General features: G+C 49.8%; 1 protein-coding gene across 17 annotated transcripts in view; it reads left to right on the top strand.

Annotated features, from left to right (window-relative positions):
• UBE3B (ubiquitin protein ligase E3B) overlaps nt 1–22,945 on the top strand; it is a 59,759-nt gene that overhangs the window by 32,442 nt on the left and 4,372 nt on the right. For 14 of the 17 annotated variants that reach the window (XM_047761788.1, XM_047761783.1, XM_047761790.1 and 11 more), the window contains 11 exons: nt 1,206–1,324; nt 1,956–2,070; nt 2,834–2,933; nt 8,094–8,213; nt 12,590–12,766; nt 12,897–13,007; nt 15,155–15,292; nt 15,655–15,720; nt 17,719–17,777; nt 20,322–20,504; nt 21,225–21,336. In XM_047761788.1, coding sequence (XP_047617744.1) covers nt 1,206–1,324; nt 1,956–2,070; nt 2,834–2,933; nt 8,094–8,213; nt 12,590–12,766; nt 12,897–13,007; nt 15,155–15,292; nt 15,655–15,720; nt 17,719–17,777; nt 20,322–20,504; nt 21,225–21,336 — 1,300 coding nt within the window. The other 3 variants (XM_047761799.1, XM_047761798.1, XM_047761800.1) reach the window with 3 other exon arrangements.

The following is a 22,945-nucleotide window of genomic DNA, read 5'->3' as shown; positions in this document are numbered from 1 at the left end:
CTCTCTGGACCTCACAGTTTCCTCATCTGTAGATGGGGATTCATCACATCTACCTCTTAGCCACGTGGGAAGGTGTAGAAGAGATAAATGTTTAGCATGTTCCCTGGCACAGGAAGAGGTCAGTATGTGCTGGCTGTTATTCTTACCGTTATTATCAAGCTGACCCTGTATGAGTTGCTTAACCTCTCTGAGCCTTAGTTTCCTCAACAGTAGAAAGGAGACAGAAGTACCAATTTGACAGGGAGTAAATGAGAAAAGGAATGTCAAGCACTTAGTACAGTGCCTGACATGGTGGGAAATCAACAAATTCAGTTCCTTTTCTTTAAGCTTGTGTATCTACCTGTGTATTTAGTATTCTTTTCATTCCACTTTTTCCAAAAGATTGGTAAAGAGTTGTATGATGGAAAAGACCTCAGGTAGTTATATTCAGACCAAGAGACATTGGCAGGAGGGGATGAGGGACATGTAGGTGGCAGATTGGGTACGAATCATGGAGGGAGGGGCTCAGTGAGTAGCTAGAGGGGAGAGCAGGGGTCTGCTGCTGGTAAGATACCCTTAATTGCTGGGTTAAGGGTAACCCAAGAGTGAGTTGGGCCCTAAGGTGAATGAAACGGTTATAGGAAATTTCAAATAGAACTGCATCTGAAATGATTCATTTACCTGTATATTCTTTCAGACATTTTATTCATTCACTCTCAAAAACTTAGCAAGTGCCTACTAGTGTCTGTAGGGGCACTAGTGCCCACAGTGTATGTTATAGATCCAGAATACGATTCCACAGCTTTCTTCAGTGGACACACTCTCAGTCAAGATTCCTTAATAATTCAGGCATGAATCCATAAGCAAGTGTCACAGTCAGATCCTTGGGAATAAGAAAAATAGAGAGTTGAGTTTATTTTTTTCCTTTCTCAATTGCATTTTTAAACTTTTTACTAGGGACAGTTTCAGATAAAGTGGAAAGGATAGTATGATGATCATGTGCCTGTCACCAGCTGCAATAGTGAGTTGTCAGCTCATGGCCACTTTTGCTTCGTCTCTACCCATACCCACTCTCCCATCATATCATTTTATCTGTAAAATTTATCTGAAACATAGGGCTTCTTAACCTTATTTTGTTTAGTATAGGGTGTGTATATATATATATATATATATTTTTTTTTCCCCTTCTCAGTGGGAAATTGTGAATAATTTTCTGTCTGATTTAGGATCCTTGATGACATTGAAGTTTATGAAGAACAGATTTCATTCAAACTGGAAGAGCTGGTCACCATCTCCTCTTTTCTGAATTCCTTTGTCTTTAAGATGATCTGGGATGGAATTGTAGGTAAGGTAAAGACGTCAGTCATCTTTCAATTGGCGCTATACACGGGGAGTTCAGAGTCCATAACATCAACTGATTCTTAGCCTTGTTGTCTATCAGAGTTAGCTGAAAATGCACACTCATATAATCAGAAGTTTTATTTCTTCACTCTGCCATCTGTGACCTCTTAAGGGAGGAGCATGGTTATGGAAGTCTTCCCAGGCATCCTTCAGGCTTTACGTGGATGTGTGAAGGATTATTCATGATGATGAATTTTGCCCTGCATCTCCTTTTGAGTCTTGAGTTGATTTCCATGAAGAATAAAACATGCGGACTGTCACTCTTCAAATCAGAGTCCACCTCCTGAAGTGTTTCCAGTCTTAGTTTCAAAGGGCCTTAGGTCAGGAAGTTCCTTCAGATGACCTCTGAGTGAGAGGCAGCATGAGTGATCGTGTCTAAGAGATTTCCAGGTCCTGCAGGCCCTGAGGATGTCCCCAGGAGCCTTTCCATCCTCTTGGTCCTTGTAAAGTTCAGTGTGAAGGAGAGAAAGAATCTGCTGGGCCTCCAGGATGGCGGGAGGGGCAGTGCTGTCCTTGCGCCCCTCCAATTCTGAGCAGCTCCACCAACCCTGGCTCTCCTGGTTGTTTGCCCACAGAGAATGCCAAGGGCGAGACCCTGGAGCTGTTCCAGTCTGTTCACGGGTGGCTGATGGTGCTCTACGAGCGGGACTGCCGGCGGCGCTTCGCCCCCGAGGACCACTGGCTGCGGAAGTGAGCACGGGGTGGGGGCTGGTTTACAGAGGCCGGAGTCCCTCCATCACGCTGCCTGAGTGCTCGGCACACAAGTTTCAGGGCAGGGAGGATGTGGTCCCTCTTCCTTATCCTGTCATTGCATCCGTACAAGTTCCTAGGAAGCACCTGTCAGGACAGGTCACCTCACAGTCACTTCTGTTAGGTCACGTACTCTGTAGGTGATTAGAGCTCCTTTGTGGCAACCAGGCCGGATCCCATTTATCAGGCATTTCTTATGCAAGCTGCAGCAAAAAGTTTTTTCAGCTGACTTGAGCAACAGGTTACAATCATGAAATGTCAGTTTTTATCTGCATGATTAACAGGATGAAAACTACAGCGAGGTTTTCTTAGGGGGTGGGGGGGAGAGATCCTCCACAACAACCAAGCCCAAGATCATGTCTGCATTCTTTTACCCACAATACATCAACTCTTCCATAACTCAGAGTTGTGGCGCTGCAGTGGGGACTGGCCAGCTTTCTCTGTAAAGGGCCAGATGGTAGGTATTTCAGGCTTTGCACACCAGACAGTGTCTGTTGCACCTACTCAGCTCTGTCATTGGAGGGTGAGGGCAGCCAGAGACAGTGCCTGATGAATGGGTATGGTTGTGTTCCATTCAAACTTTTATTTACAAAAATGAGCAGCAGACTGAATTTGGGTATACCTTAGGGTATAGCGGACCAGCCCTGCCCTAGAGGATGGTTTTCTGGTTTTCTTGTCCCAAACCCATATCTTTGTTTTTAAGGGATCTCAAGCCTAGTGTGCTCTTCCAAGAACTTGACAAGGACAGAAAGCGGGCCCAGCTGATCCTGCAGTACATCCCGCATGTCATTCCTCACAAAAACGTGAGTCGCGCTGAAAGCCAGGCTCCTTCCACGTGGGTCCTGACTGTCCATCTTCGTTAGAGCGATCGGAAACGAATAAGAGAGATGGCTCATTCAGTGAGTGCCGATGCTGACTGGCTCTTGCACTGTGCCGGGCATCATGCTAGGCGCTGGGGGTACGGAGATCAAAGATGGTGTGAATGGGCAGTTCACGTAGCGAGGTGGGTGCTGTGGGAGCCCAGGGAAGGGCTTTGGGAGGAGGCGCCACAGACAAAAGGGGACAGTGATGACAGGCCCAGGCTGGGAGAGTGTGGTGCTACCAGAGAACCCGGCCAGCGGTCTAGAGAGTACAAAGGAGGAGTCAAGAAATGAAGCCGGCGGGGAGTTGTGGGAGCTGGAGCAGGAAGCCTTGTAAGCCAAGGGCAGGAGCTTGGATTTTGTCCAAAGCCCTGGGAGAATTCAGTTTTGGAGGCACCTGGTCAGAGCCGTGCTTGAGAAAGTTGCTTCTGGCTGCAGTGTGGAGGATGGGCTAGATTTAGTGGGGCCCCAGAAGGAGAAAGACGATGTCAGGAAATCTTTAAGGAGGGAGCACCTACAGGCCTTGGAAAATGATGACATTCTTGGGGGAGAAAAGGAGGCATTCTGAGGATGCTCAGGTTTCCAGCTTGGGAGCCTGAGTGCTCAAGAGCTCCAATCCTGGAAGTAGGGGCCCAGGCCAGAGCGGGGCTGGGAAGTGCTTGTCCCATCAGCCTTGAGCAGGGAGCCGGTGACATGTCTGCAATTCGTCGAGGCCAACAGACACTCAGGTCTGGAGCTCAGGAGAGAAGACTGGGCTAGAGGCTCGACACACAGAAGCCCTCAGACCTCCTGTGCTTACAGACAAGGACGAGGCAGTCAGGGAGCCAGACTGAGTGAGGAGACCAGGGGCCGGAGACCAGGGCCCTGCACGGGTCGGGTGAGGGAGGAGTGACCAGAGGAAGGAAGAGACCAGGGTGGGGAGTGTGGTCTCATTCGAGGGGCCTGAGAGCCTTGGGAGGAGCAGGTGCTGTGGCAGGGGTTGGGGGAATGAGGGACTCCCTGGTGTCCTGATGAGCGCTGCAGAAATGTCCCCTCCTTCAGGGGAGGCTCTTAAGAGCCTGCACACGCCCTTGGCTTTCTTTCCTTGCTTATTACTCCTTCCTGCTCTCTGATACCATCTTAACCTTGATGTCATACACGGTTACCTTTCTTTACTTACCCTCAAGCCATGGCTCACACAGATGTGGCTGTTTAAATTCTTATTGCACTTGACAGCAGAGCCTCTCGGAAGTGAGTGACCTCGCAGAGGTGACTTGGTCATGAGAGCCCCTTCAGCAGCACCCCTGACCTTGCCTTAGGGAGGGAATGTGCAGCTTTGCAAAGAATGTGCAGCTTTTCTTCCCAATGGTGGAACACTCTCCGCTCACACTGACCTGCCTCTCCGTATCTTCTCCTCTTTGGTCCTTTAACCACCACTGAAAGTGGACCCTGTAATCCTCTGAGTGGTCTGTTTTCCAAGGGTAGTGCCCTTCCCTTCTCCAGCTAATCCTCCCTTCGTCTCCAGGCCTAAGCCAGGTGGGTGGAGTCTGACACCTCTATGTGACACCTCATCGTGGTCTGTGTGTCATCTCCACTCAGTGTATCTGCACTTCATAAACTGTGCACTGGGGCACCCTGGGTTGTTACAGGACATTTTAAATTTTTGAGGGGAACACAGTGAATTTTGCTGGGCACCGTATGAAATACCAGCTTGAGTTCACAATGTCAACGTTAAATTCTGCTCCATTCTTTTCAACGATGTCACATTTGCTAAATGGGTTTTTTTGTTTGTTTTTTCGTCTTTTTTCTTTTTAGGGCTGCACCTTTGGCATATGGAGTTCCCAGGCTAGGGATCCACTAGGAACTATAGCCTCTGGCCTACACAAGAGCCACAGCAACTCGGGATCTGAGCCAAGTCTGCCACCTACACCACAGTTCATGGCAATGCTGGATCCTTAACCCACTGAGTGAGGCCAGGGATCGAATCTGCATCCTCATGGATACCAGTCAGGTTTGTTAACCATTGAGCCACAATGGGAACTCCTAAGCTGGGTTTTAAAAATGAAATTAAAATGTTTTTAAATTCAGTGTACATGGGGTTTTTTTGGAGAAGGGGGTGGATTTTTTTTTTCTTTTTTTTGGCCATGTCCATACATGCAGAAGTTCCCAGGCCAGGGATCAGACCTGCACCACAGCTAATTTATGTGTTTTGTTTTGGCCACAGCTGCGCCAAGGATCGGATCTGAGCTGAAGCTGAACTTACAGCAGCAACACGGGGTCCTTAACCCACTGTACCACAGTGGGAACTCCAGTTTATGTGTATTTTTAAAATATAGCTACTCAGTTCTTAGGATGTAAATGCTTATTGTTAGGACTTAACTACCTAGTAAATGGAACTGTTAGGTATTTCTTTTGACCTAAGATAATTGTTTAAAAATGTGTATTACTTGGAGTTCCCATCGTGACTCAGTAGTTAACGAATCCGACTGGGAACCATGAGGTTGCAGGTTTGATCCCTGCCTTTGCTCAGTGGGTTAAGGATCCGGCTTTGCCGTGAGCTGTGATGTAGGTTGCAGACTCGGCTCGGATCCCCCGTTGCTGTGGCTGTGACGTAGGCCGGCAGCTACAGCTCCAATTAGCCCCCTAGCCTGGGAACCTCCATATGCCGTAGGTGCAACCCTAAAAAGACAAAAGACAAAAAAAAAAGTACCCACTGTAGTACAGTGGAAATGAATCCTAGGAGTATCCCTGAGGATACAGGTTCAATCCCTGGCCTCACTCAGTGGGTTAGGGATCCAGTGTTGCTGTCAGCTGTGGTTTAGTTCACAGACGTGGCTTAGATCCCACATCGCTGTGGCATAGGCTGGCAGCTGCAGCTCTGATTCAGCCCCTAGTCTGGGAATGACCATGTGCCACGAGTGTGGCCCTAAAAAGCCAAAAAAAAAAAAAATTTACTGAATCATTAGAAGTGCTGTGAATAAGAAAGTATGGGAACCTCTGAGGTTTGTTGGCCTGACTTAAAAGTCCAGGCTATGTTCTAATCCTCACCATTTGGTGGTGCTTAAAATTGACATCAAAGCCATTTGTCCTTGGCTCATAAAATCTCTCTTTTCCCTCCCTTGAGAAAATAGGGTCCTTCCGCATCTCCTGTCCCCTGTCCTGCCCCCTCTGATGGCACAGACAGGTGTGGGAAAGTGTCTGAGGCTTGGCGTGTTAGAGTGGCTGGGATGCCCCTGTCTTCTCCATCTTGGGCTTTCCTCCCTTCGTCACAGTCGTAGCTGGCCTCTCCTATGTTTTTGCCAGGGCGCACAGGGGTGGGCTGGGGTGGGTGGTGATAGCCTCTCTCCAGGCCTGCGTTCTCTCTCTCGTCTGCCACCATTATGCCATCTGCCCTAAATGCTGAACCATTATGCCAGCTCCCCAGCACAGAAGGGAGGGGCGAGAGCACCTTTCATCCACGTCCCCAGTCTCCCTCATGTCCTCAGCCCACGCTGTGCTCCTAAACCGTCTGGAACCCCTAGAGCTTTTGCGGTACTCAGCACTTCAGTCCTTGCTTCTAGACTTGTAAACCAGCCATGTGGCACTTCTTCACTGAGCAGTCCCTCCTCTGAGTACATCCCCCTTCTTAGGAGGCCCTTGGTGGCTTTTCCTGTTACAACCATATTTACTTCAGCGAGCTTACAGAATGGTCAAGTGAAAATGCACAAGCCTCCCCTCGTGCAAGTTTAGCACTTATCACTACTGTTGTTATTATCACTGTTCTTACTGTTCACCTGTGTGGGTGTGGGTGTATATATATGTGTGTGTGTGTTAATATTTATTATATAGTATATGTATTTTATATATTTTATGTATATCTAAAATTTTATATATTTATATATAGTTTATATAAATATATACTTTTTTTTTTCTTTGTCTTTTTGCCATTTCTAGGGCCACTTCTGCAGCATATGGAGGTTCCCAGGCTAAGGGTCTAATCGGAACTATAGCCGCTGGCCTACACCACAGCCACAGCAATGTGGGATCCGAGCAGCATCTGCGACCTACGCCAACAGCTCACGGCAACACTGGATCCTCAACCCACTGAGCAAGACCAGGGATCAAACCCGCAACCTCATGGTTCCTAGTCGGATTCGTTAACCACTGAGCCATGATGGAAACTCCCAAATATATGCTAATACATGTTTATATATATATGTAATTTTTTTTTCTTTCTTTTGCTGCACCTGTCGCATGCAGAAATTGCTGGACCAGGGATCAAACCTGCACCATAGCAGTGACCCGGGCCATAGCATTGGCAACATTAGATCCTTAACCCACTGAGCCCCCAGGGAATTTTTTTTTTTTAATTTTTTATTATGATCAGCTGACAGTGTTCTGGGAATTCCTTTTCTTATTTATATTTAACAAATCTCTTGACTTTGGGCAGATTTCCATTTTTCAAAAAAAAAAAACCAGCTGTGGTTGGCGTTATTTATTCATTCCACCGACATCATGTGAAGGCTATTGCAGGATGGGATCAAAGGTCATGCTCTCCTAAAGGGGCTTATCAGAATCTTGAGAATGGGAGATCCTTTCTAAATGATACTTGAGAAATACTACTGGTAGTCCTGTGGTGTGCTTGAGGACACAGGGGAGGCCCATTAAATGGTCTGGGACCTTTATACTGTAGGATCATTTAAAATTTTTCTAACAGTGAAAAATGTCGTCTTTGGAATGTTTCTGTTTTTTAAATTCATGCTATTGATTTCCCCTAAAGCAGACATGACTATATAAAGCAGCCTCTGTAACTCATGCTGCCTCCAGGTTTTTATGGTGGATTATTGACTGAACAAGGAGAATAATTTTCTCCCAGACTATTCTTAGCTGGGCTCTGGCTGCAACCAGACCACTCTTTCTGGAACCTTTCTCCCTTGGCATATGTTCAGCTGTATTTCCAATTCCCAGGAGTATTTGGGGACATGTGTACTGCTCTCCCAAGACACTTTTAACCCTGTAGCACACATGGAAGTATCCGATTCTTGGGGGCTCTCACGTGCTTCAGTTTCATTAATTTTGTCTAGTATGTTTTCGGGGATCCTTGGTTTTTGACCCCATTTCCCGTCTCACCTTTGTTCATTTCAGAGAGTTCTCCTGTTCCGAACCATGGTGACCAAGGAGAAGGAGAAACTGGGGCTTGTGGAAACCAGCTCCGCCTCGCCTCATGTCACACACATTACCATCCGCCGGTCCCGGATGTTGGAGGTGAGAAGCCTGTTGCAAAGTGTGCTCTGGAAAACGTAGGATGTCTAGTGGCTGACCTGTTGCCTCTGAACTCTTCTTCCCACTCCTTGATCTGATGACACTGAAGCCAGGGCTCCGGGGGCAGGAAAGGGCCTGTTTGTCCTGTCATCTGTTTGGAGGGCTGCCTGATTAAATGTGCCCTCAGCGCTGAGACCGCAGCACAGCAGTGCCCTCCCTTCACCCCACGAGGTTAGAGCATCAGACACTCTGTGCCTCTGAAATGAGGACAGACACAGTCATGTCTGTGCAGACACCATCTGCCCCGGCAGGCACTGTCCCCAGACACCCAGCTGTGAAAGTGGAGGCTGGAACGTGGGTGTTAAGTTACTGAGCCTACTGGGAAGTGCATGGGTCACAGAGCTGCAAGTTCTTTGTGGACATAAGGGGATGCACTTGAAGGTTCCACCTTCACCAGACCCAGCGTCCAGGGTCCCGCTAGGCAGTGAGGTGTGAATTAGAAATAAGCGCCTGTCCTCAGAACACTGTCCTCCATGTGACAGAAAGTCATACTGATTTTGTTCGAACAAGACCCTGGAACATTGTCATAATGTGCACTCCTGCAACATCTGCATCGTGCCCACCTCACTCCCCCAAGCCGGTGCAGTGCACAGTCTGCCTGTGTGTGCTGCTCCTACACCTATGGTCACTGGGCTCCAAGTCCCCATTCCTTGAATGGCTTGGCTTGATTTTTTTGCCCATCCTTGCTCTTTAGACCTTTTATCACACTCCAGCCTGTCACACTTCTTCGTCAGCATGTTCTGTGGTGTAGGACAGTCACAGGATCCCAGGACAGCACAAGGCCACATGCCGGCCATCAGTAAGTGGCGATGGCAACAGCCCTTCCTCCCCACACGTTTTCATTTCTCCCTCGGGGCATTTGTGCTGTGTTTGCTGCTCCTTCCTGGAGGACTTGTTTCAGTTCTCTGACCACTGGTGATTGACACCCTCGTCTGCCAGGGAAGGCAGCATGTGGTAAACAGTGTGACATTCTTAAGAGTAGGGATGAGAAATGTCAGCACCCCCAGGGACCCTGCCAGTCATGGGAATGAGTAACACTGGCCGAGTGTCTCAGCACAGGGGCCTTGTGTGTGCATGCTAAACAAATAGGAACGTTCTCTGCTTCCATGGCTCCCTCCCATTTTTCTTGAAATACAGGCCTTGGACCAACCCCATATGTGAGCTGATAAATGACATCTGACAACCAGCCCAGGCGTTGGGGCACAGGAGAGGGTAGGCAGGTGGAGAGGACGCACCTGTCAGGCCACGAGAGTATGGCCTTATGGGTTTTGTATGAAATCCACAGATCCATTATGTTGTGAACAAATCAATTTCTGTAGAGAAACTGGAAAGTCACATGACGCCTGTCTGCCCATCAAATTCAACCTGTGGCCACCAGTTCACAACCTCTGCTTTGACTCAAAGAAAAAGCCTAATTGTGCCATAGGAACCCACTCCTCCAGCTCTTTCTTCATGGGACCCAGGTGCACCTCTCCTGTCTCTTAAACTCCTCCATCCCCACCCCCGCCTATCTCGCCCACTCCCATGTGGCCAGTGTGACTGAGAGTCTGGGGTGGTGGAAACTGGTGTCTCCTGAGCGCAACAATCCCCAACTCCCTACTGAAGTGTCACTGGGAGAGTCACCAGACATCCGCTTGCCCTGGGCCTGCTTTTTTAAACATCCCCCAGGGTCGTCAAAGGAGGGATGTCTCTTGGATTTTAGGCAAAGTCTGTTTTCCTCTTTACATGTCACTGGGGTCGATCAGGTCGTGAAATTGGTCGCTGGTGTTCATATTAAATTAGGAAGGAGGAGGGGTTGTTGATTCAGTTACCCCAGTTCTCATGATTCATTGGTTTGGTTTTCAGACCTTGAGAGCCTCATGGCCTTTGCTTGATTTGGACACAAGGGGGCATCAAAAAGCTAATATTTGACTCATGATCTTCTGGGCTTCTATTCTGGTCCCCTTTTCTTATGGTTTGTACTGAGCGCGGGGCCTCCAGGTGATGGTCTAAGGCCTCCCCTCATGGAGGCTGAGTGGGGGCTGGAAGTCCAGCTTTTCAGAACTGGAAGGAACCATAGGTATAGGCTTACCTATCCCTTCCTCCTCGCCCTGTCAAAGGCAGGACTGAGGCCGGAGTTGTTCACGGTCACTCAGGTGTCGGTGACAGAGCTGGGCCTGGAAGCTGGCTGTCCCATCCCCAGGTCCGTGGTCGTGCGTCTGCTCTTTGAAATGCAGTAGAGAAGAAGAGCACCCTGTGCCCAGCCCCCTTCCTGCAGAGCACAGATAGAATCCTTGAGCAACGACTCAGGTGCCCAGAGGGCAGTGGGTACAACAGGAAGTGTCAGAGGTGGGTGGCCAGTTCCTCTCTACAGTGTTTCAAAGGGAGGCTACAGTGGGGCCAGTCCAGCAAGCAAATGTTCCTGGAGCACCTGCCCTGTGCTTGGCCGCTTGCGCAGAGCTCTCACCTGTACCATCTCTTCTCATCTCCATGGCATGATGTGCCTCGGGACATGCCTAACTGTTGGGGAGACGTCAGTGTTAAGCAGACCGGAAGAAACCCTGCAGGCATGTTAGACTTCTCTGCCTGTCCCCAACTCAGTGCCATGATAATTATCTTAAATTTAGGCAGAATGGTTTAAATGCTGTAGCAGCTACATGGCAACTTCCTGTTTTACTCTTCTTTTTGTCTAACTTAATGGTTTTCACATTGCATGTGCATGAAAAGCGCTTCTCGGGATTGTGGTCCCCAAACCATGTTCTTATTCCTTCAGGTGACTTAGGGGACTTTGGAGGTGATTTTTTTTCTCTTGCTCCCTAACTATGAAGCCTAAGTCCTAAGTAAGATGGGAAGCCACCATGCACAGTCCTCTGGATCAGTAGATGAGGACAGAAGTGATGGGCAGGACAGCAGCAGGGGGTCCCCCATCAGGTGTTGCAACACTGGCTGCATTTGCTTTGTGACAGGGAAGCAGCCTGGCAGGCAAGTGGGTGCAATGGAGATGGTCTAGTGTCAGCAGAGCCTCTGAGAGCGCTGTACCTGGGGCTAGGGAAGAGGCAGGGGGTGGCTGCTACAGGATGTTGCAGCTGACTTGTAACCTGTTGTGTGACAGTATCTACAGACGTCAGTGTAGGGGCAGGGAGGTTAAATGCCTTGCAGTGAGCAAGCCCGGGCTCCTCATCCCTGGTTATTGGGCCTCTCAGGGTGGTTATGAGGGCTCTCACACTGGCCAGAGGCAGCCTCCTGGGGCCCTGTCCTGTTCCATGCTGTTGTTTTTTTTTTTTTTAAATCACTGCTCTGAAATGGAGCAGTGATAAGGCAGCTCACCCTCAGCACACACATGCTAGGAGTACACTCAATGACAGAATCAGAAGCCAGGAAAACCTCGACAGACTTTATCAAGAGATAAACTGCACAGATGACTTAGCGGGAGAATTCCAATGCTGTATCCTGGAGTTCTGGACAGGGAGATGTGCTGAATGGCTGCACGTCTCAGGGAGCTGTCTGCGAGCCAAGGGTGCCAAGGCTTCTCTTCCCTTGGCCCAGTCTCTCTCCTGACTCATCTCCCTGCCTCCTGCCATCCCTCTGCTCTGCTTCTAACAGAAAGATTTTCCTAAGGCAGAAAGCTAGCTGTCACTCTCTGCCTAAACTCTGCTATGGCTCCCCACTACCCTCAGGGTATAACCTGAATTTCTCAGCATGACTCTCAGCCTTTCATGATCTGGGGAAAAGTGCCCGGAGTTGAACAGTCCAGGGCACTTTTGTTTTTTATCTTATGGTGTTCTGTACATTTGATTGATTTGTGCTTTTTTGTTTTTTTTAACTGCAAGCTGAAAGATTCTTAGCATTAAAATGGAAAGAGGAGTTCCCTTGTGGTACAGTGGGTTAAGGATCCAGCATTGTCAGTGTAGTGGCCTGGGTCACTGCTGTGGCTCAGGTTCAATCCCTGACCTGGGAACTGCCACACGCTGCAAGGGCGGGGTGGCAAAAAAAATGGAGAGAGGAGATCTTGTCTCAGTTTCTACCATCCTTTGTCTGATGCCTAAGAGTGTGTCATGACTCATCTTTCGTTTTTCCATCTCTATGCTCTGCATCCTCTTGAGGGTAGTCTCCCTTCCAAAGTGTGATGCAGTCACAGCCCCCAAATGAATTGTTCTTTCAGCAGCCTCTCACCAGAAGCAGGTAGAAACTGCTCCCTCTCCTCATGCACCCGTGCGTCCTGACATATTTAATAATTACACAGGGAAGTCTTCACCAGGGGAGAGGGAGCTTTGCAGAGGGAGCCTGAATTATGCAGGGAGCCTTGGGTTCCTGATGGGCTATAATTCTGCCCTTGGCAGGACGGCTACGAGCAGCTCCGGCAGCTCTCCCAGCACGCCATGAAGGGCGTCATCCGCGTGAAGTTTGTCAATGACCTTGGGGTGGACGAGGCGGGGATTGATCAAGACGGCGTTTTCAAGGAGTTCTTGGAAGAGATCATCAAGAGGGTGTTCGACCCAGCGCTCAATCTGTTCAAGGTATTTAAAGGGAGCGGGAGCGCGGCTGACAGTAGCCAGATTGGAGGTGACATATGAGAAGTGAAGGCCCAGGTTTGCTCGTTGTAAGGCATTTAACCTCCCTGCCCCTGCCTGTCCTTGTGCCTTGCAGACGACCAGTGGGGACGAGAGACTCTACCCTTCGCCCACATCCTACATCCATGAGAATTACCTGCAGCTCTTTGAGTTTGTGGGCAAGATGCTGGGGAAGGCTGTGTACGAGGTAGGCACGCTGACCTGGGATGGAGAAGCACATGTGCGTCCTGCAGGCTTCGTATCCCTGTATGTGACCAGGCCCAGCCATGTCAGCTGTCATTAGGATAAAGTCAAGGAAAGAGGGACAGGAACCAGGAGTACTGGGCAAGAACACACAGCGCTTTGGAGGTGTGGCTGCTGTCCTGTGCACATAAGGCTGGGAGAATCGAGGCTTTGAGAAGTCGCTTGTCCTGTCTCATCACTGTTTAAATGGTAGAACCCAAATTTGACCTCATGCCAGCCTGGGTCCCAAGCCAGCCCCCTGCTCTGCTGGGGGGTGAGGGGTGGTACGCCAGGGCCAGGCTCCACACAGAGGCCTGGTCCATTTGTCTGAGGGCAGCATCCTGTAGGGTGTGATGGTTGTTTTAAAATCTTTGGCTGTTTGAGTGCTTCGAGGTGGGCCCGAGGTGCTGGGGAGATGCCTGCAGACTTGAATGTGAAGGTAGGATGAGCTTCTAGGCCGAGACCTGTCTTCCTGGCTCGGGATGTGACTGCGCATGCCAGGAGCTTTATTTCTTAAGGCCCCTGTGCTCCTCAGTGAAGTGGGACAGTAAAGCTACCTTCTCCGGTTGCTGTGGAGGGTTAGTGAGTTCATCCAGATAGAACCCCTCCTGTGGTAGCACCAGTCATGGGGGAGGTTGCGGCTACCATACTCATGTTTATTAGGAGGCAGGATGTCTGAGCTCCTCAGTGTCATGGGGTCAGGGCCGTGAGGACATCCACAGGCTCCTGTCCCTCCTGGCTGAGAACCCTCACCAACTGGCACAACCGCCTCCTGGTGGCTCCTGACTCCCCACCCTGAGGGTCCCTGCTCCCTAGGAAGGGAGTAAAGCTTCAGCTCAGGCTCTTCAGCAGCCTGTCCTCGTGGGCTTCACAGCAGGCCCCGGAGCCACAGGGGACCATCCCCTCCCCAGGGCCTGGCCCTGCCTGAGCAGCACTCACCTCATGCCTGTCCCAAACCCCAGGGAGCACACAGCAGCCAGGCTGGGCGGGAGGCCACGTTGGGGGGACATACTTTGACTCTTGGAGGATCCAGCATTCTCTCCGAGGCCCTGGCCCACAGCCTTGGTCCCCGCTGTGATGATACCAGTCCCCATCTGAGTCCAGGCACTCTCCAGCCCTCCTGCCCGGGACTCGCTGAGTGGCCTGGGCTCATTCTCTACACTTCTCTGCATTTGGAGATGTGTACATTCTCCACACATCTGCAACATGGAGACAGTTTCTCATTTGATCCCCTTTTTACAAACAAAAACAAAAACAAAAAAACCATGAGGCCCCACCTGGGCACATGCCACGTTTTCCCTTTGAACAAGTAGCTGTGACGAGACTTGGAGGAGTCCGGGCCAGCTGAAATGCATGACTTCCTGGCTTTTGTGGACGTCCTCCCCGGTTTCCTGGGCCCAGTCTCTGTCTCCTCCCTGTCCAGCAGGTGAGGAGCAGTGTGCGTTAACTCTCGAGATCCTCCAGGCCACTCTTCCTCTAAATTTCCCCATTCTGCCCACTTCTCTCCACCCAGTACAATCTCCGCTGTTCCTGGCTGCGTCCCTGCCTCCAGGCCGTCACACAGGAAATACAGATGCAGCACTTCCCTGCTGAGATCCCTCCCTGCGTTCCCTGCTGCCCTCAGGATAGAATCCAGACTCCAGAGCCTTCGGAGCTTGCTGGTCTGGCCCTGCCGGCCTCCCAGGCCTCATCGCTCCCCACGCCACCCCCACCCTCATGCTCCTCTAGATCTAGCTCAGCTACCTCTTCCTCCTGGAAGTTCTTCCACCCTGCTTTTTAATACATAAAACTGAAGCTGTGCTGGTCCCCTGGGACTGGCACAGGTGCAAAAGCCAGTGTCCCACGGCCTGGCTGCAGCAGAGCTGGGATTTGATCCCTGAGCTGTGCGGCTGCAAAGCCTGGGCCCTTAACCACCACACCATAACATCCCTGGGAGGGGCTTGACTGTGTTTAAGTGGTAGGGAGGCATTGCTCTCCAGCCTAAAAGTTTAGGCAGTGCCTAGAAATGCCTTTAGCACTCTCGGCGCCCCCTCTGCAGCCTGAGGTACCCCAGATGAGATCTCCAGGATGGCTTCCTGGGTGGCAGTTGGCAGCCTGTCTTCTCTCTCCCAGGGAATTGTGGTAGACGTACCCTTCGCATCCTTCTTCCTGAGCCAGCTGCTCGGGCACCACCACAGCATCTTCTACAGCTCTGTGGATGAGCTGCCTTCTCTGGATTCCGAGTTCTATAAAAACCTTACTTCCATCAAGGTCAGTCTGGAGGGCAGGATGGCTTAGCTGAATGCCTTTGTGAACCCAGCACCGTGAGGCCCTCTGGGGTTGGGCTTTATCCCATTGTTGTCAGGGGGAGGGGATTTCCTACTGTGCCGAAGGGGCTCATGCTGGCTCCGTGGCCACCGCAGGCCCTTGTGTCCCCTTCTGAGCCCTTCCTCCTGGGACTAGTGCCCACAGACTCCCTCCTCCAGGGGATGGGTGGCTTTTTCCTTTGCTTCAGGTTGTACAACAGCCACAATGGTAACCACCCAAATAGACGTCATAGGAGAGGAGTGTTAAATTCTTAAAGGATATAGCACTCCCTGGCTCCTACATTGTCCCTTTCTCTGTTGCTTTAGCGGTACGATGGGGACATCGCTGACCTGGGCCTGACACTGTCATACGACGAGGATGTCATGGGTCAGGTAGGTGGGCATCTGTGGCTGAGCTTTCTCCCCTTCCCTTCCTGAGACCTGCTCCTCTGGGCGTTTTCAGTCTGTCTGTCCACCCTTCTCTTCTGTCTTACCCAGCCCTTTTCCTGCCCTACCAGGAGGGAAGGTGCATCCCTCCCCTTTCCCAGGTGACCCAGCTTTGCCTGCCCACTCTCCACCCCCGAGCTCCCACAGAGACCCCGTTCTGCTTCAAGTGCACTTTAGGGTCATTCCCCGTGAAAGCTCTGGCACCGGCTTTATAACACTGATTGTTGTTACCGTGGGGAGGATTAGCTGTCACAAACAGGATTGTGACTTAAAGAGGGAGAAGAAGCCACCCTGCAGGAAGGGCCTCCAGCAGAACCCTGTCCTTGCTCCTTCTCATCATGGAGAGCAGAGCAGGGAGAAAAGACCCTTGTAGTTGTGGCAGCAGAGGGGCCTTCCCAGACTTGCTCTTTCCTGCTTTTTTCTAAAGGGCTCCCAGCCCCTCCACTTGCTCCACCTGCACGAGTCCATGTGCACACGGTCTGAGGGCAGCTGCCCGGAGCCTCAGACAGGTCCCTCAGTCTCCCTGAACTGCACTTTCCTTATCTCAACAAGTGCCACCTGCCAAATATGAGTCCGTACTGGTGCCAGTGTCACTAGACACTCTCCAGATGCCTGCACACCCCATGCCCCTCCTGAAGAGCCACAATGGCACAGTGGGTCCCTGAGGGGCCTGTGAGGGAGACGCCTACCTTAGTTGTGTTAACCCCAGCCTTCCCCAGCTCATTTGGTCACAGAACCACTCCCAAAGAGGGCACGGCATCTCACAGGGTCTCTCTGGATAACGGGGCCCAGACCAGGGGTTCCCTGGAGCCTTCGTGGGCAGTTCCTAAGGGCCCATGCAGCTTTAAAATCCTGCAGCGTGCTGAGATGTGATAACAGTGGGACCAAAGGCTGCTGTTTTTCCTTTTTCCATCTTTGCAGTTGCAGTATATTATGTTAATAGAATTTCTTTTAAAATTATGGAGTTTTTGATTTGAGGGTGACCCACAGAAGTTCCTGAAGTTAAGGAAAGCAGTTGGTTCTATAGCATTTTGGAATCTTTAATCAGATTTTCAGACTTCCTTCCAACATTCTTCATTTTCCGTCCTGCCTATAAAACGAACACAAACTTCTAACCAAAAATTCAGCTACAAGAAGAGTATAAAGGTGAAAATGAAATGGTGCCAGTGCCCAGGGAGGCCCTGTTAACTTGTGGCCCAATCCTTTACAGGCTTTTTCTCCCTGGGTGTGTGTATAATTTTTTGTACAAATGATACCATACCACACGTGGTGCTCTGTAATCTGCTTTTCCCCCACCTTTGCAAGAAATAAACATTTTCGGAGTTCCCATAGTGGCTCAGCGGTTAACGAACCCAACTAGCATCCATGAGGATATGGGTTCAATCCCTGGCTTCACTCAGTGGGTTAAGGATCTGGTGTTGCCATGAGCTGTGGTGTAGGTCACAGATGCTACTCTGATCTGGCACTGCCGTGACTATGGCATAGGCCTGGGGCTTCAGCTCCAATTCGACCCCTAGCCTGGGAACCTCCGTGTGCTGCGGGTGTGGCCCTAAAAAGACAAAAAACAAACAACAAAGAAATAAACATTTTCAGCATATTTTTAAATCATGGCACCATAGTCCAGGGTATTGTTGTGCCAGCATTTTCTAACAGTCTTCCTGTGCTCTTCATGGCCAACATGTCCCCCTCCACGGCACCCCAAAGCCTCAGTACAAACCTTTGAACAAGGATCAGGTAAGAAGGGACCTTTCCTGTTGATCCTGCAGGGCCTGCTTGTTGATATTTAAGTCCGGCGTTTTGTGAAAATGATTGTTCCCAAACATGTCTCGTCTTCACTCCGTCATTATTATGGATGTTGGTTGGCGTCGGGCCCTTTCATCTTCAGGAAGCTTTATTTCCTCATTAGGATTCTCTCGAGTAATTGTTCCCCTTCCTCTCCCCCAGCTTGTTTGCCATGAACTGATTCCTGGAGGGAAGACCATTCCTGTTACAAATGAAAATAAGTGAGTATAGCAATTAGATTTTTAAGGTCACCACTTGAAAAGACTTCATTCTGGCTCTCCGGGCTGACTTTGAGAATTTATTAAGATAGATTGAAGTAGAAAGAGGCCATAAATATCATAATGGAATTTACTGGTTACAGTTCATAGGCCGAAATTGTATTAAATTCGATTTGCAAAATAAGAATTGACCATTTATTTTTTGCAGCAGCACTTCTAAGGTCAGAGGCACCCGGGCTGCACTGTTCCTAGGAATATAATGACGTCTCTCGATGCAGACCGATGGCTCCAGAGCCCTTCGGGCGCACGGTCCTGAACCAGAGGGCACAGGGCAGAAGGACACCTTGGAGGGGCAGGTCATTTTGGAGTGAGGGCACATGGCAGTTGTTTCAAACACTGTTCTTGAGAAGACACAGTGGTGAATTCAGATGCAGTCTCCCTTAGATACAGGGAGACTCTGAGGCCCAGCAGCTATTGTCACAGATAACAGGCTTTTAGGATTCTATCGTAAATATCAACCTCTTTGGTCCCTCAAAGCAAAGCCCCTCCATGCATGTCTCTACCCAGCTCTGCTCTCACCTGATTAAACAGCAGGACCTGGCACAAGGAGTAGATACTGACCCTTTTGTCAGTCTCTCTCTGTCTTCTGCCACCAGGCTCAGCTGAGCATCTGAACTGTTCATCTGAGCATCACTCTCTTCAGTGACAGGTGAGAGCTTAGTCCTACCCAGCGAATCTTTTGGATCAGATGCACGTCCCAGCCCAGTGTCCCCGGGCATCACATCGTTCTCTTGGGTCACATCAGTCAGTCCATGTGCTTGGGGAGCTTTTATTTAGACTCTCAGGAGAGTCAGAAGAACAGACCCAATTCCCATCATGATTAAAATACAGCAGTTTTGACTCTTGGTCAGAGTGTGTTAGTGTGACTGCTGAAAAAGAACGGGAACACAGGTTATAAGGAAGCCACCTGGGGGTGTCCGAGAGCAGAGTGGATCCTGTGCACACCCACAGGGTGCTGATCACTACCCCTTCAGAGGGATGAGCACCCGTAGAGTACCCTCCAGGATGTCTGGCTCAAAGGAGGGCCTTAATGAATGAAAGCAGTGATGGTCACCATCATCAGATATGTCACCCTTGGATTGGCCCTGATCTGCCAGGCATTATGGCTCCAGGTGACAGTGGGAGCTGTATGTATAACGGCCAGAACAGCTGCATTGATGCAGCCTATGGAGTGAGGTTCCTCTCCTGCCTGGAAACCTACGTGGAAAGTCATTTCACAAACTAGTATGTGTTCTTAGCATTAAACCTCACTATAAGTGCAAGGGTATTCAGTTCTGCAGACTCTCCTAAAAGGCCTGGCAACTCCCATTCCCTCTCCTACACGGTGACCTTTGATCTTGCACTTCCGGGTGTCAGATGGGAAAGTCTCCCAGGCTCCCTCTCTCTCTCTTAGTAATCTACTTCAGAGCAAACATGAAAGGAGTAGCAGTGATAGAGAAAGTTGTGTTACATGTATCAATGTGCAGGTTTGCGGGTCTGAGCATCGTGGGGGAGAATAGATTTATTTGGACTGTACTCATTTGGAATTTTGAAAGTCGTACCTGGGCTGGGCTCCAGTTCTTTCATATTGGAGTAAATGGTTTACTAATCAGCAATGCTGGCAAGCCTGTTGGAACGTATTTGTCCTGGTTTGAAGCATCGTGTGGTATCCTGCAGCTGTAGATGAGCTTCCCGTGTTCCTAAAAGCAGACCCGGAAGACCATCTGCTTGGAGCCATCCATCCTCAGTGCTCTGATTCCTAATCGTCAGCCAGCTGCATGTGATTAAAACTTCCTGCAGCCTTACCTTTTTGTAGCCTAGACTCCTTGTCCAGTCTAGCAAGGTTTTGACTGAAGTTTCAATAGGAAACAGTTTTTCTCTGGAGGACAGAGTAATATCTTGATTGGCTTAATGTCCAAAAGGATGAAATTAACTAAAAAGTCCTTTTGTACTAAGAAAGGCCCTCTCCTTATCTGGAGAATGTCTCACTTTGATTCTTTTTTTTTTTTTTTGTCTTTTTAGGGCCACACCCGAGGTGTATGGAAGTTCCCAGGCTAGGGGTCGGATTGGAGCTACAGCTGCCAGCCTACACCACAGCAACTTGGGATCCAAGCCAAGTCTACAGTCTACGCTGCAGCTCACGGCAACTCAGGATCCTTAACCCACTGAGCAAGGCCAGGGTTCTAACCCGCAACCTCATGGATACTAGTCGGATTCATTACTGCTGAGCCCCAGTGGGAACTCCTCGCTTTGATTCTTGACAGTGGGGTGGTATCCCAATGTCTGACCCACTGGCTTTGGAGAGGGGTGCAGGAGGTGATGTCCTTGACACCTTGACAGTGACACACCTATTGGGAGGGTTGTCGTTGCAGTTGTTCTGCTGCAATGCTCTGGTGCTGTTTGTGTTCTTGTGAAGTGGTTCAGAACGGACTGGACTCATCTTTCAGCCCATTGGCACCCAGCTGCCCTGTGCTGTTAATTTCCGTTGTTTTCTCTCATTGGCAACAGAATAAGCTACATCCATCTGATGGCCCACTTTCGGATGCACACCCAAATCAAGAACCAGACAGCTGCCCTCATTAGCGGATTCCGTTCCATCATCAAACCTGAGTGGACCCGGATGTTTTCGACCCCTGAACTACAGCGACTCATTTCAGGAGACAATGCTGAGATCGATCTGGAAGATTTAAAGTAAGGATCGAGGAGCTTCCCGTTGTGGTGCAGCAGTAATGAGCCCGACTAGTATCCATGAGGATGCGGGTCCCATCCCTAGCCTCACTCAGTGGGTTAAGGATCCAGCATTGCCATGAGCTGTGGTGTAGGTTGCAGATGTGGCTTGGATCCCATGTTGCTGTGGCTGTGGCATAGGCTAGTAGCTGCAGCTCCAATTCAACCCCTAGCCTGGGAACTTCCATATGCCGCAAATCCAGCCCTATAAAGAAAAAATAAAGTAAGGAGTGAATACAGGAGTAAGGGTGAAATCCTTAAGGCCTCCTAGAAAGCAAGCTGCTTTTTTGCTGGGTGCTTTTTGGAGTGTTTTCAGGGTCCCATCTCCAGATGGACTTTTCCTCCCTGATCACTGGCTGAATTGCTTTGGAAGAAAAGCTCAACCCTTAGCCTGCCTAGAGGCTGAGAAGTAGAAGCAGTTCTTGAGGTCTCTTGGGCTCTCTGATGTCCCATGACATGGTGGGGCAGGGTCTCCTGTCGGCCTTGGCTGGGGACCAGCAGCACTAGGGCCATAACTCTCCACCCATTTAGTTTCCACGGGCCTGGGGTTATTGAGCCACGAACTTCTGGCTTAAGAGAAGTTAGTCGTCACCCGGAGTTGGTGACTCTTGTCTAAATTCTGTGCCTGCGTCTGTCAGCGCTCACCAGAACATGTGGCTGAGTCCTTGTCTGCACTGTTTTTAGGAAGCACACGGTGTACTGTGGCGGTTTCCATGGAAGCCACAGGGTCATTATCTGGCTCTGGGATATCCTGGCCTCTGACTTCACACCCGATGAAAGAGCCATGTTTCTGAAGGTATTTAATGCGTTACTTGTGCATGTGTTCATGTGTAAAGATGCTCTCATAAACCCAGAAAGCCAGTAGGTGTGATCTTTTACACTGGGAAAAAAATAACATTATCAGGAGAACTTTGTATCGTCAGCATATCCTCTTCTGGAGAAGGGCTACCCAGAGGTAGGGTAGGGTGCCAGAGAGAGGGGCTTGAGGGCACAGCTGAGTCTCGTGAGCCATGAGCCTGCTGTGCCCACTGCAGACAGGCTGCCCTGGAGGCCTGCCCACGGAGCTCAGCACCCTGTCTTCCTTTCCCAGCACTGGCCTTGCTAACATCTCGTTTCTTATGCTCTTCACTGTGGAAGTAAACAGTATTTTTTAGGTTACCTTTGGAAAATACAGGCAAGCAAACTTTTAAACAATCCCAGTTCCTACAGTGTAGGACTTAAACAGTTTCTATTCTCTTCCCCAGGGGCTACCTCTGTGCACCCTCTTTCTCAGCAGTGTGGAATATGCAAACCACATACACACAGTGTCCCAGTAAAACACGCATCATCACGTGGGCTACTGTCAATGTATGTTTTGTATAAATAGAGTGGCGGATGTTAACCAGTTCACCTGTACTGTGTCTTTAAAGTATACACATTCAAAATGTCCCCCCAGTACCACTCTTGTTTCTTGTTGCTGCCATCAGCACAGTGTTTCATAGGGCACTGTGTGTGTCATGTACGTGCATGTTTTTATAAAATGGAATCCTGTCACTTTGCTACCTGAGCTTCTATTTGATTTTTCTATGATGACCATTTTGCCGTACTCTGGGGGTAAATTTAAGTGCCTTGAAACACCATCCCTTGGGGCATTTGGGTTTCTAGAATGGTCTTCTGTGACCTCAGTTGTTACAGCAACATGGACATTGTCACCACCACCTGAAGTGGCAGTGGGTTCTCTTTCTCCTTGACCTGTCGTCCTGAGGAGAGTTTGCTCCTGTCAAGGAAGCCCTTGCTGCAGTGCACAGTTGCAGAGACGCACTGGTTGTGCCTATAGGTTTTAAGGGACTCAGATTGGGCAGGCGGACCTAATTCCAGAAGTTAATTCTCAGGAGTTCCCGCTGTGGCTCAGCGGGTTAAGAACCCAGCTAGTATCCATGAGGATGTGGTTTCAGTCCTTGGCCTCACTCAGTGGGTTAAGGATCCAGTGTTGCTGTGAGCTGTGGTGTAGGTTACAGATGCATTTCGAATCTGGCGTGGCTGTGGCTGTGGTGTAGGCTGGCGGCCATAGCTCTGATTAGACCCCTAGCCTGGGAACCTCCATATGCTGCAGGTATGGGACCTGAAAAGAAAAAAGAGAAAGAAAAAGAAGTTCTCAAGAGAATTGGTCTGGTTTTTCCATCACGGCCTCTTGTAGGCTGAACCTCTGCCCCCCTTAGGGCCACTCACTTCCCTCTCCTAGACAGAGAGGAAAGCTGGTCTCTAACCGCACCGTCATCACCCCCACAGCAGGCATGTTATGTCTTTGGGTTTCTTTTTTTTTTTTTTGGCTTTTTGCCTTTTTGCCTTTTTGCCTTTTCTAGGGCCGCTCCTAGGTTCCCAGGCTAGGGGTCGAATCAGAGCTGTAGCCACCAGTCTACGCCAGA

Source organism: Phacochoerus africanus, chromosome 15 (genome assembly GCF_016906955.1).
Source record: "Phacochoerus africanus isolate WHEZ1 chromosome 15, ROS_Pafr_v1, whole genome shotgun sequence".
Lineage (NCBI taxonomy): Eukaryota > Metazoa > Chordata > Mammalia > Artiodactyla > Suidae > Phacochoerus > Phacochoerus africanus.
Note: the sequence above shows the minus strand (reverse complement) of the source record. Positions and strands in the feature narration are given on the sequence as shown.